Source organism: Poeciliopsis prolifica, unplaced genomic scaffold, assembly GCF_027474105.1.
Source record: "Poeciliopsis prolifica strain line A6 unplaced genomic scaffold, Auburn_PproV2 SCAFFOLD016, whole genome shotgun sequence".
In the NCBI taxonomy this organism is placed as follows: domain Eukaryota; kingdom Metazoa; phylum Chordata; class Actinopteri; order Cyprinodontiformes; family Poeciliidae; genus Poeciliopsis; species Poeciliopsis prolifica.
The window spans coordinates 4,345,869-4,358,565 of NW_026562391.1; the positions used below are offsets into that span (position 1 = coordinate 4,345,869).

The 12,697-nt window shown below is 37.7% G+C and overlaps 2 protein-coding genes and 1 long non-coding RNA gene across 3 annotated transcripts; all 3 read left to right on the forward strand.

Annotated features, from left to right (window-relative positions):
* Window positions 1-1,337: 1,337 nt before the first annotated feature.
* Window positions 1,338-3,709, forward strand: LOC129367174 (CMRF35-like molecule 5). Its single transcript, XM_055041475.1, has 5 exons — window positions 1,338-1,497; window positions 1,953-2,012; window positions 2,778-2,843; window positions 2,966-3,283; window positions 3,657-3,709. Exons 1-5 carry the CDS (start codon window positions 1,356-1,358, stop codon window positions 3,707-3,709), a joined length of 639 nt encoding a protein of 212 aa, XP_054897450.1. The 5' UTR covers window positions 1,338-1,355.
* A 599-nt stretch (window positions 3,710-4,308) lies between these two features.
* On the forward strand, window positions 4,309-5,754 carry LOC129367081 (uncharacterized). Its single transcript, XR_008606676.1, has 3 exons — window positions 4,309-4,367; window positions 5,152-5,280; window positions 5,363-5,754. It is a non-coding gene; the product is annotated as an uncharacterized LOC129367081 (long non-coding RNA).
* Window positions 5,755-6,130: 376 nt separating this feature from the next.
* Window positions 6,131-12,697, forward strand: LOC129367175 (CMRF35-like molecule 9). The gene is made up of 8 exons (XM_055041476.1): window positions 6,131-6,158; window positions 9,638-9,958; window positions 10,032-10,057; window positions 10,273-10,324; window positions 10,540-10,584; window positions 11,762-11,857; window positions 11,942-12,006; window positions 12,366-12,697. The coding sequence occupies exons 1-8, from the start codon at window positions 6,131-6,133 to the stop codon at window positions 12,465-12,467; spliced, it is 735 nt and encodes a 244-aa protein (XP_054897451.1). The 3' UTR covers window positions 12,468-12,697.

A 12,697-nucleotide genomic window follows, 5' to 3' on the forward strand; every position in this document is an offset into this window, starting at 1 on the left:
GGTAAATAATCAAACTCTTAATCTACGAATGATAAAGTATGAGCTCACTGGTAGATGCAGAGAAAAAAGCTGAATCCAGGGAGGTCGGTGTGTGTCAAGGTGGATGGTGGAAACTCGGGAATGATAAATTACTTTTCTACTAATTTAATTTCTACATTGAACGGATTGTCCTTAGAAATAAGACAAAGCAACAAATTAAAGGCAGAAGAAGAAGGAGAAGTAAGAAAAAAAACCTATGGATGATCCACGTTGATTCCTTTTTTTGTTTAAATAATTCATTGATCAGTTATGCTGCCGAACTGAACAAGACTATGACCACAACAGCAGCTGAAATATAGACATAAGATGTTTTTGATTGAATAAAGCACAAAGATGGCAGCTGGAGAGTGTTACACTTAAATGAGTCATGATTTAAAAACAAAATTCACGTAGAAGAGAATAAGATTGATACGACTGAACACAGATTGCCTAAAACAGAACAACAGCAAAATAGTACCTCATATTGTTTGAAGCACATTTTTGAAACTTCATCAAAATTTTGAATGTTTTGTATTAGATCATAAATTTGTTTCAGTTCAAATGAAAACAACAATACAATAAGAGATTTGTGCTTTTTGTTTGCTGTCATATTATTTCAGTATTTAATTGTTAAAAACTTAAAACATATGATATGAACATTCTACTATTTCTGGCCTGGACGCGTACGTCAAAGTTTTCAAAGATTTCTACATTTCTGTCTCTTTGCTTCTTAGAATTGCATTTTTGTGTAACTTTTGCTGTAGAAAACAGTTTTTGTCTTCCTGTCAGACAGATGTTGCAACACGACGAAATAAAATCCAAAGTACTGAGGAAGGTTCAGTGACCATCAGCTGTCCGTACGACTCTCAGTCTGTCGACAAGCTGAAGTTCTTCTGCAGAGGAAACCGGCCCTCCACATGTCGACAGCAGGCAGTGATCAACTCTAACAACACACAAGATGGACGATTCAGACTGTCTGATGACAGGAAGTCAAGAATATTCACAGTGACCATTTCCAGTCTGACCCTGAAGGATTCTGGGTTATCTTTGTGGAATCCAGAGAAACTCAGGATTTGATGTTTTCTCTGCCCTTAAGCTGGAGGTCAAAGGTGAGAGATGAAACCCTTACCTCAAATTCTTTTAAGTGGAACATTTCTTAATGAAAGAAATCTGGGTAGAATTGACAAAAAAATACCCCACAGATGACAAATATAACATCATCAAAAATTAGTTAAGTTTGATAAATTATTTTAAAATATGTCATAAATTATGATGTACAGTTTAGATCCATTAACATTGATGCCACGGATGTCCTCGATTGATTGTTGTAGACCTTGATGCTGCAGCATGAGCTGCGTTTTTCTCTTGTTTTTACACAGTTGGCCTCATTTTACTTCTTGGTTGTGACAGAAAAAGGAGAACAAAATGCAAGAGGAGAAAAAAACCTCGAGGTTCTGCCACCTAGCATCACGACAGAAGGTGAGAGAGACCAGGCCACACACACACAAAACAGAGAGACCGGGCCACACACACACAAAACAGAGAGAACGGTTTCAGTAGGCCTCCCTGTTGCAGCAGGAATGGTAAGTTTAGCAAATGACAATGTCTGACCTTCTTCAATTGCCCTCAAAGTTTTCGATCTTGTCGCAGACGGTGAGGTTTTGAAAAACATGAGGAAACGGGGCAGAGGGGGATCTTATGCTTTCACTGTGCTCCTGGTTTGAAACTGTGCATTTGTGTTGACATGTTTTGTGTTATTTTTTTCCTCTTTGGTTTTCTATTTTCATAGATCATCTGATCATGTGTGGAATTTCAATGCTCAGAGTTCACTTAACCTGAATGTGCTGAGATGTTTGGCTACTGTAGACGAAAGATCACGGTAAAAAAAAAAAAAAAAAATACAATGTGTTAAAATTGAGTTGTTTCTCTAACAGTGCATCAGCATCAGAGCAGCATTACTACCACACCACCAGCATCAGAGGAACAGGATAAAGGTACTGTGTGTGTTTGATATATTGAGAGGCCGCACAAACAAAACTGCACACGCTCTACAATTATCACCTATATTAAATATTAAAGACAAGGGTTTATGAGATTGCTGCTGGCTTTTCTGCGTTTCATATTTCAGGAAGTGAATATGAATAATATTGCAATCAGAAAGTCGCTAGTGAAATCACCACAAGTGTTACAAGTGTAATATTTACCGACAGAATCATATTTCTATTTTATATACAACTGTAAACCCAAAGTGTTTATTACCTCTGGCAGGTTTTGTTTCTACAGCTTTTCCCAGACAATCACAAAATCAGCTGCTGACAAGAAATGAAACAGTGTGAACTGTGTGTCAGTTTTGAACAAAATAATTTAGATGCTTTAATTTATTCAAATAAACACACCATGTGGGAAACCTTTACTCTTCTTATTAACAAGGTTGAAAAACCTTTTATTAGCATTGAAGCAGCCAAGCTGATTTTAAAGTTGCTGACCAGCTTTTGACATGTTTCCACTGGATGTTTGAGCTCCATTTTCTTTGGAAATCCTCCTTGCCGTCATCCTCAGATTCTCTGTTAGAGTCAAGTTGAGATTTCTCCGCAGCACCATGGCTTCCTCTAAGAAGAAGAAGCACACTTCTAAACTTTAACTACTTTCTTTAGACCTAAATGTTTAATCTCCCAGGAGTATGAATCATTTCGGGTTTAACTTTAACTGTAAAAACATGAAATCTACACTGACAGTTTTTTTCTTCTTTTTCCTGGCAGTGGATTATCATCAGAGCACCACAATAAAAACCACAACACCACTGGTTTCTGAGGAACTGACTGAAGGTACTCCATGTACTCATGGAAACATACAGACACATTTGGTATTGAGTTATTAAGATAGAAAACAATCTTTTAAGTAAAAATATTTAAAAAAAATAAAGCATGTTAATGTTTCCTCTCTCCAGCACCTGTAAGCAGCGCTGCAGGTTCGATCCAGGTGTTTGGATATGAGGGCGGAGACGTAAACCTCTCCTGCCCCTACGATCGGGGATTCGAGGGTCGTCAGAAATACCTGTGCAACAACAACTGTCGTTACGCCGATGTTCTTATAACAACGTCACAAGGAAGCAGTGGAAAATACTCCATTCACGACGATAAAACAACCCGAGTTTTCACAGTGACCATATCTGCCCTTCGACTTCATGACGCTGGGAAATACTGGTGTGGCGTGACAAGGATAGGAAAAGATATAAGCATTGAAAGAAAGCTGGAAGTAAAAGCAGGTAAATATTGAAGTTGGTGTTTCAAACATGTCAGTAAAGATTAGGACAAGACAAACAATAACCGTTTTTATATGTGGTGTCTAATGTACTCATTGAGTAATGCAGGTTAAATAATGTTTTATTAGTTACTTATTAAGTTATAATTAGGCATGATACACACTGACTGCTTCCATTACTGCTTGATACTGATAAAGCAGTAATGCTTTATTACTGCATTATAAATAAATAAATAGAAATGAATAAATTGGAATAAATTACAGCAAACAAAGATAACAATATTCCTTGAGGAGTTTTTTGTTTCTTTCAATTAAGCATTGTTTTTATGCTCAAAGAGGAGGTTATTTTTTTATATTGTTGTTTATCTTAATGTCAGACAGATGTTGTGACACGGTGAATAAATCCAAAGTACTGAGGAAGGTTCAGTGACCATCAGCTGTTCGTACGACTCTCAGTCTGTCGACAAGCTGAAGTTCTCTGCAGAGGAAACCGGCCCTCCACATGTCGACAGCAGGCAGTGATCACCTCTAACAACACACAAGATGGACGATTCAGACTCTCTGATGACAGGAAGTCAAGAATATTCACAGTGACCATTTCTAGTCTGACCTGAAGGATTCTGGGTCGTATCTTTGTGGAGTCCAGAGAATCTCAGGATTTGATGTTTTCTGCTGTTGAACTAGAGGTCAAAGGTGAGAACCCAAGCAGGCTACCTCGATTTTTTGTGATTTCATCCTATTTTCTCTCAAAAAAAAAAACCCAATAAAAAACACCAATGTCTCTATTTTAATTCAGCAGAGTCGTGCTGTGCAAAGTCACAGAACATGAGTGGTGTGATGGAGCATAGTGACCTTCCTGTGCCCTTATGCACCCCAGCATCCCAATGACACAATGTTCCTCTGCAAGGAGACAGAGCCAGCAACTGCACAGACATGATGGATCAAAGTCGGTTCATTCTGATCAATGTTTCCTCCAGCTCTTCTCTGTGACAGTCACGAAGCTGGAAGCAGGAGATGCTGGACGTACTGGTGTGGCTCCGGCCCAGAGGCGAATGTTGGAAACTCCACCCGCTTTCATCTTTCTGTAGGTGAGAGGCATCTACAGAAACCACCTCACTGAAAACAACCTCAGTTTTTGTACATCAGGTGTAAAAACATTTAACAATTTAAACTCAGCCAAAATTCAGCTTGAATGGGATTCAAGTGCTCTTGGGTTCGCACAAACTTACAGAATAAGTGAATCCCCACTGTTTGCCAGCTTCATCACCAACTGCATGAGATCATGTCAGTCTATTTGGGTGATGCTGTGTTTGCTGCGGAAGCTGAGAGCAGATGCTTTCTGTATGAAAACAGAAAAATAAGTGACACTATGTAGAGAAAACCATCGGGGAAAAGTGTATCCTGAACACGTCATCTCTTGGCTTCAGTGGATTGTTTGAAGGATTTGGTTGATTTTTTTTTTTTTTTTTTTTGCCAACTAGACAGTATTTATTTTGCTGTCCAAGGTTAGAATTTGGAGACAGATTGGTTGGTTAATGTCTATTGAAAAGAGCTCAAACCAAAACCTCTGCTCATTATGATCCTTTGTTTAATTTTTCAGGTTCTGTTAGTGACCTGCAGAAGATAACTCTTATAAATCCAGGTAGTTGGTTCTGTAGAGGATGAAGCCTTTATCAGTCTCAGGAGTTTTATGTGAAGGTGTTTTTTCCTCCTAAAACCGATGTGACAACATTCAAGTCAAACCACCTGGATTTATGCCTAAAAGCCTTAATTATCTTACTTCAAACACTCTAAGTTGTTATTTTAATGTGTTTGAGAAATAGCGTTGTATGTGCATAAACGTTTCTCTTCTCTTTTTTCTAATCATGGCAGACGCGACTCTCCACCAACTTTCAGATCCAGCTTTCTATGCCCTGCTTGCTTTAGCTGCTGGGCTGCTGCTGATGGTGACATTGGTCCTAGTTAAAGTTTACAAGAATAAATGTCACAAAACATTGAAAGGTGAGCTTGTTTTTGTCTTCAATGTGAAGACAAAATTGACATAAATCAATTCCATAACGTATGCGTCTTTTTTTTTTTTCAGAGAGAAAAGCTTCCAGATAAAGAATCGAAGCTTCGGTTTGCAGACACATCAGCTGCAGATGTTTTAGAGGACGTCCAAAGCTTCGTCTGCGGGGGTCGTGGGGACGATATGAAATAATTCTCAATGGACTATTTAAGCCTAAATTAATGTGAATCTTTATTTAAGTACTCAGATTAGATTTTTTAGGTCTTATTTCAGAGCAATTTTCATTTGTCAGAGGTGAAAAAAAAGGGAAAGGAGGACAAACAGCTAAACCAGCAAAATAAAATAATTATCTCACAAATGAGGAAACGCAATTGTATCTGTAAAAATGAACAAAACATGACAGGTGTAAGCAGTGTGAGAAATATCTAAACTCTAAACTGCACATCTAAATGATAGAATAAATGTGAATAAACTGGAGCTTTGAATTGAAATGTGTTCGTGAGGATGGCTCAGTGTCCAGTGATGACAGGAAGGCATCAATATTCACTGTGACATCTTTCAATCTGACTCTGAAAGATTCTGGTCAGATTTTTGAAGCATGGCACTAAGGGACATGCTGCAACCTTCAAGTGTTCATCGTAACAACATGATGTTCCTCTAACCAGAGCAGCATGTCTTATAAAGGTATATTCACACTGCACAATGTTCAGAGCACGGCGATACAAACGTAAACTGAAAATCTAACAACCAAAATGGATGCATGGTTTTTTATGTTTTGTATTGAATACTTGCATTTTTCTTAGAATTGGCATGTTGCTTGTTGCAGTGAAAGCAACAAACAACATGTTGCTTGAAAAGCCCAAAGTGGAAGGTGAGATGGGGAAATGAAACTGTTTTTTTTTTCTTTCATTCTCGCCTTCATATTCAGCGTGTTCAAATTTAATGTGTGGATATCTTCTCTTCTCCAAAAATGCAATCTAAAGAGTTCTGCTTAACTGGACCAAAGCAGACACTTAATTTGCAGTCGATTTCAAGAAGTATAACAGAGCAACCTCAAAGAAACATGTTGTTTATGGGCCTGGTTTTAACCAGACTGAAGTTCTTCTTATTTAAACACATTTCAAACAGACTTATCAGGGAAAAGTGGACTTCAATCAATGTCAAATTCATTCTTTTTATCCAGTTAGATGAAAAATTGTACAAGCATGAGCTGCTTGCACAGAACCAGATGTTTTGACGTGATGATTGTGGTGATGAACTAATAGTTTATTATTGTTGGTGTTTTACTCGTCGCAGACGAAGAAGAACAGCGTGGTGTGTCAGAGGAGTCCGTAATAAAAGGTGAGATGATGAAATAAACCGAGCTTGTGGCAGAGAGCCCCACATTCATATCTGGCATGTATATATATGGTGTGTATTTATCAGAGTTGGTTGCTCTCTAGTGCAAGCTGGAAATAACTTGATAAAAACCAGCCCCATGTTCTAGGATTGGCTTCGTAAAGAGGAAGGCATGGACTCCGTAGTGTTACTCAGTAATGTTCTTTCATTATTGGTGTAGCATTCACGCATAAAACACTGAATCTGGCTTGTTTTATTCCGTTTCCTGGGTCTAAAGTAGCAGAAAGAAACACCCATTGTGTTACTTTACCCACACACACACAGACACACACACACACACACACCTCACTGAGAAGCATCTCCTAAAATGATCTTAGCACACATGCACAGTCCCACCAGGTTTTTGCTCATTTCTGCAGGCTAGTCTTAAGGACTATATCTCATCTCTACACTTAAGCATCATCATTAAACACCACAAACCTTTGTGCAAAACTCCTCCCTCTTTATGGCCTCTCCCAGAACCGTCACATGGTGTCTCTACTACCAGGTGGGATATTTGTCCAAAAAAGACGGGGGAGTCATTACCTCTTATCGCTGCCATCTCACTTTTTTTGCACCCAAACTTTAACATTTTCCTGATTGTTGGAAAGCAAAATGATGAAATTAGAGGAAATTATTATACATTTCTAACTAGTTTTAATATTCAAATGCTAATTGATCATTGTTTTAATGATGCAGTTTGATTTCTTACATTAACTTTTCTCACATCATAATAAATAAGAGCTTTTTGATGAACCAGACTTTGTTTCTTTTAAATCATGAAGGTAGTAATGCAGATTATATCTGCAGTATTTTAAACCTGTCACATTGTTATGGTGATATTTTTATGTTTCTATAATATTTGTCATTTTGACTTTAAAATAAATTTTATTTCTACCCTCAATTTGTGGCAACATATTTCTTTATCCTTTTTTATTCACTAGATGCTGTTACAATCAGCAGCTTTTGCATTGAGAGAATGAACCTGGAGAACATCAATGAATGTTCTAAAATAAATAAACTATAGACAGAAAAATCTACTTTACTTGTATTGAAACAGAAAATATTCTTGATGAGAGGATGCAGCACTCTGTACTACAGCTCAGCCCTCAGTCATGTTTCCTATGACCAGTTCCTCTAACTCTTTAAGCATTTTGGTTGTAGCATTTGAAAAAAGAGGAAATTATCATTTAGATCTCACTCATGAGTTTTGCTGATGTTTGTGCAGAGGGCTGAACTCATCAGATCAATGTGGTTTCCTTGAAATACTTCATGCTTCACTTCAATTATTTCTGGTTTGGTTTGTCGTCCTCAGTAGCAAAGATGTGGAGCTTCCAGATCGTGTTTTTCATCTTATCTGGTGAGTTTTAGTATTAATTTGTCTACTAATATAAATTAAACTGTTTCCAGTGGCTTTAAAATGCAGGGAAGATTTTGTCATCTTAACGTCATAAAACAGTAGAATAAAATCAAATAGACAAGATGGCTCCCTCTGTAGTCGCTGACATACTACTTTTGATTTTCTATTTGCTTTTAAATAAATACATTTACAATCTAATCATTGTCTTTTATAGATATGGCCTTTTCTATTTATATACTTACAGTTTGCTGAGGAGTCGAACTAAGAATTTCTATTTTTTGCAAAAGACAATAATTTAAAATTAAAGTTAGTTGCATTAATTATATTTTTGTTCTCTCCTGTTTCCAGCTGCTGTGTGTTGTGTGAGTCGTGTTGCAGGTTTGATCCATGTGTTTGGATACAAAGGAAGAGATGTGAATGTTCCTTGTTCATATGACGAAGGTTATGAAAATAATGAGAAGTATCTGTGTAAAGACCCATGTGACAATAACGATGTTTTAACAAGATCACAAACAAATCAGACCAAATACTCCACCTATGATGACAAAACATCAAGAATCTTCTCTGTGACCATTTATGATCTTCATTGGATGATGAACAAACATACTGGTGTGGAGTGAACATAAAAGGAGCAAAGATATCTCCACTGAAGTAAAGCTGGAAGTAAGAGAAGGTAAATAGTTTTAACTGCAGGTTAAACATTTGAGTTAACATAATAGACTGAACTTTACAGAACAAACAGACAATGATGATTTGGCAAAAATTTTTCCGGTTTTAAGCGACTCTGAGATGCAACATTTTGAGCTTCCCTCATTCTGTCTTAATGAAATCAGACGGTCAGAACTAATTTACACTGACAGTAAATGTTGAATTACAGTGAAAGACTTTGAGGCTTTGGGAAGGAAAGCAAGGGAATTAAAACTATGTGAACACAGAATCAACACAGTTAAATTTTACTTGGTTTTTATCAATAACTTCTATGAAGATATGTCAATATTAAATGATCATAAATATATCAGTGTGAACGTGGACATAGATATAACAGTTGCCATATTTATGATATTTCCTAGTTTATAAAGACTCTCAGGGTCTTGCAGGTTTTTCTGCCCTGTTTGTGAGCAGCTGTTCATCATTAATTAGGCTCAGATGAGGATTTGTTCCTTAAAGGTTTAACATCCATGGCAACATTTTATATTAAATCTATCCAGATATACTTGCTGTTCTTCAAACTCCAATAGAATGAAAAACTGAGACACATCAGGAAGTTTCAGGAAGTCAGACAGACTTTAAAAAGACTGAAATCTGATCAAACAATGTAAATAAAAGAAACATCTGGACTTTTTACACACATAATAATTGATCATTTAAATAAAAAATAAATTATATTTAATTAAATTTATATTTCAAGTATTACTGTATAAGCAAGTAGGCATGCATTAAATATCTCTTGTTGTTTTACGTTTTTTGCAGTTTAAAAAAAAAACATTTTAATGCACTCAAATTAATAGATTGTGATCAACTTTACATAAGCTGATGTATTTAATTCAAATGTTTCTGGTAAACTGTACAGTTATACTTTTACTACCTGACAGACTTTCTTCTCTTCCTATCAGACAGATGTTGTGACACGGTGAATAAAATCCAAAGTATTGAGGAAGGTTCAGTGACCATCAGCTGTTCGTACGACTCTCAGTCTGTCAACAAGCTGAAGTTCTTCTGCAGAGGAAACCGGCCCTCCACATGTCGACAGCAGGCAGTGATCAACTCTAGCAACACACAAGATGGACGATTCAGACTCTCTGATGACAGGAAGTCAAGAATATTCACAGTGACCATTTCCAGTCTGACCCTGAAGGATTCTGGGTCGTATCTTTGTGGAGTCCAGAGAATCTCAGGATTTGATGTTTTCTCTGCTGTTGAACTAGAGGTCAAAGGTGAGAAGTCAAACTAACTACCTTTGTTGAGATCAATTGTCATAGAAGAGTGTGACTTGTTGTTTTTTGTCAGAGTGGTGCTGTGTGGAGTCAAAGAACGTGAGTTTCATTGTGGGACGTGCGGTGACCTTCCAGTGTCCTTATCCACGTCATCATCGCAACAACATGATGTTCCTCTGCAAAGGAGACCAGCGCAGCAACTGCACATACATGACTTACCAAGGCAGATTCACACTGCATAGTGTTAATGCCACCTTTTTTTCTGTGGTGATCACAAAACCTGAAGCAGAGGATTCTGGGACATACTGGTGTAGATCAGACCCGAGTGGAGCGTTGGAAACTACACCCAGTTTCATCTGACTGTAGGTAAGAGCATGATGATACACTGAGGCCACCCTATTGCTTTTAAAATTTTAAACTGAATGTAATAATGATGCTTTTATTCATAAAGCAGATCATAAATCTAGGATAGTTTGAAAATTGTACAAGCATGAGCTGCTTGCACAGAACCAGACGTTTTGACGTGATGATTGTGGTGATGAACTAATAGTTTATTATTGTTGGTGTTTTACTCGTCGCAGACGAAGAAGAACAGCGTGGTGTGTCAGAGGAGTCCGTAATAAAAGGTGAGATGATGAAATGAAACCGAGCTTGTGGCAGAGAGCCCCACATTCATATCTGGCATGTATATATATGGTGTGTATTTATCAGAGTTGGTTGCTCTCTAGTGCAAGCTGGAAATAACTTGATAAAAACCAGCCCCATGTTCTAGGATTGGCTTCGTAAAGAGGAAGGCATGGACTCCGTAGTGTTACTCAGTAATGTTCTTTCATTATCGGTGTAGCATTCACGCATAAAACTCTGAATCTGGCTTGTTTTATTCCGTTTTCCTGGGTCTAAAGTATCAGAAAGAAACACCCATTGAGTTACTTTCTGATTTTTAAGAAATGCTAAACATTAAATATTGGTTTTATTTCCTGACTTCTTAGTAAAGTGGAAGTATACTGTGTTTCCCAGGCACACACACACACACACACACATACATACGCACGCACACACACACACACAGACCCCCACACACACACACACACCCACACACAGACACAGGCACACTGAGAAGCAGCTCCTAAAATGATCTTAGCACACATGCACAGTCCCACCAGGTTTTTGCTCATTTCTGTTGGCTAGTCTTAAGGACTATATCTCATCTCTACACTTAAGCATCATCATGAAACACCACAAACCTTTGTGCAAAACTCCTCCCTCTTTATGGCCTCTCCCAGAACCGACACATGGTGTCTCTACTCCCAGTGGAATATTTGTCCAAACACCCAGGACTGGACACAAAAAAGACGGGGGAGTCATTACCTCTTATCGCTGCCATCTCACTTTTTTAGCACCCAAACTTTTAACATTTTCTACACAAACATTTGCTCAAGTTTCACTCAACAGTAGACACCATTTGTTCTGAGTAATTATTATTCTCCCTTGACAGGTAACCACCTCACTTCTCTATGAGTGGCAGCTGTATACAGAGCCTGGAAGAAAACACATTTTGCATGTGATCATATGCAAAAAGCATTTGTTATTTAAGAAGTTTCTAAACTAAACTACAACTCAAGAATTATCAGAGTAAGACTAACTGTATAAAAGAAGCGATAGAGGAGCATGTAGACTTCAGGGACTGTCTAATAGTCCTTCCTACTTGTAGCAGCATGGTGCTTTAAGGCTAATGTGTTTGAGAAAGTCAAGTAATTTCATCTTGAATTTGTTTTACTCTTTATTTGTGACTTTCATCTGCAGCTTTGTACTGGCTTTTCGCTGCACTTCCTGTTCTGCTGCTGATACTGATAATCATCCTGGTCAAAGTTTGCAAGACCAAACGTCGCCAGTTGACAGGTGAGCTTCGTGTCTTCGTTTCAACAAAGGCAAATGTGCACAAAAGCTAATTTATTTTCATTTGCTTTGTTTCACTTGAAGCAGCAGTCGACATGAACACAAGCAAACTGGAGGCAGTAGATGCACAAGACGTGACGAGTGAAGAAGATGTAAGAAAACCAAAGTCCAAATGGTTTTTTGTACACGGTCCAGTACCAACATGAGGCGGCACTTTAGAAGTTTTTATATGAAAACATTAGTTTACACAATGACAATTACAGTGCTACATTACTCCGGAGTTTTCTCAAGAGTTTGTTTTCTCCGGAGGCTTTAATTTGAAAGGTGTCAGACAGAAAGTTGGTTGTGAGAATGAAGGAAGACAAAAGGCCATCAAGTCAACACTCGAATTCACGACAGCCGCATCGAGGACTAGGGCTTCGAACATGAGTTGCATTTTAATGTTAAACTAAACCTGACAGTAACCTGACTCGCCCACGCCAACCATTGTAATCTATTTCTTCTTTTTTAGATGTACAACAATCATGCGATGTTCTCACAGCAGAAGAGGACGCAGCGCACAGAATTGCTCTCTGGAGATGCAGATGAATACACAGCAATCTACGAAAACTGAGCAAATCTACTGCAACCATTTCATGTAAAACACAGGAGATGAAGGATTGGCAAAGCCAGCTCTTTGTTACAGACGAAGATCTTTGTTCTGATTGTCGGAAAGCAAAATGATGAAATGCACTGCAGAGGAAATTATTATACATTTCTAACTAGTTTTAAGATTTAGATGCTAATTGATCATTGTTTTAATGATGCAGTTTGTTTTCTTACATTAACTTTCCTCACATCATA

Excerpts from the sequence above, each read along its gene's own strand:
- LOC129367174 (XM_055041475.1), top strand. The coding sequence starts at position 1,356 with ATGCTGCAGCATGAGCTGCGTTTTTCTCTTGTTTTTACACAGTTGGCC. Across the intron at positions 2,013-2,777 it reads ATCAGAGGAACAGGATAAAG|TGGATTATCATCAGAGCACC; the intron begins GTACTGTGTGTG and ends TTTTCCTGGCAG. Across the intron at positions 2,844-2,965 it reads TTCTGAGGAACTGACTGAAG|CACCTGTAAGCAGCGCTGCA; the intron begins GTACTCCATGTA and ends TCCTCTCTCCAG.
- LOC129367175 (XM_055041476.1), top strand. The coding sequence starts at position 6,131 with ATGTTGCTTGAAAAGCCCAAAGTGGAAG. Across the intron at positions 9,959-10,031 it reads TGTTGAACTAGAGGTCAAAG|AGTGGTGCTGTGTGGAGTCA; the intron begins GTGAGAAGTCAA and ends GTTTTTTGTCAG. Across the intron at positions 12,007-12,365 it reads ACGTGACGAGTGAAGAAGAT|ATGTACAACAATCATGCGAT; the intron begins GTAAGAAAACCA and ends CTTCTTTTTTAG.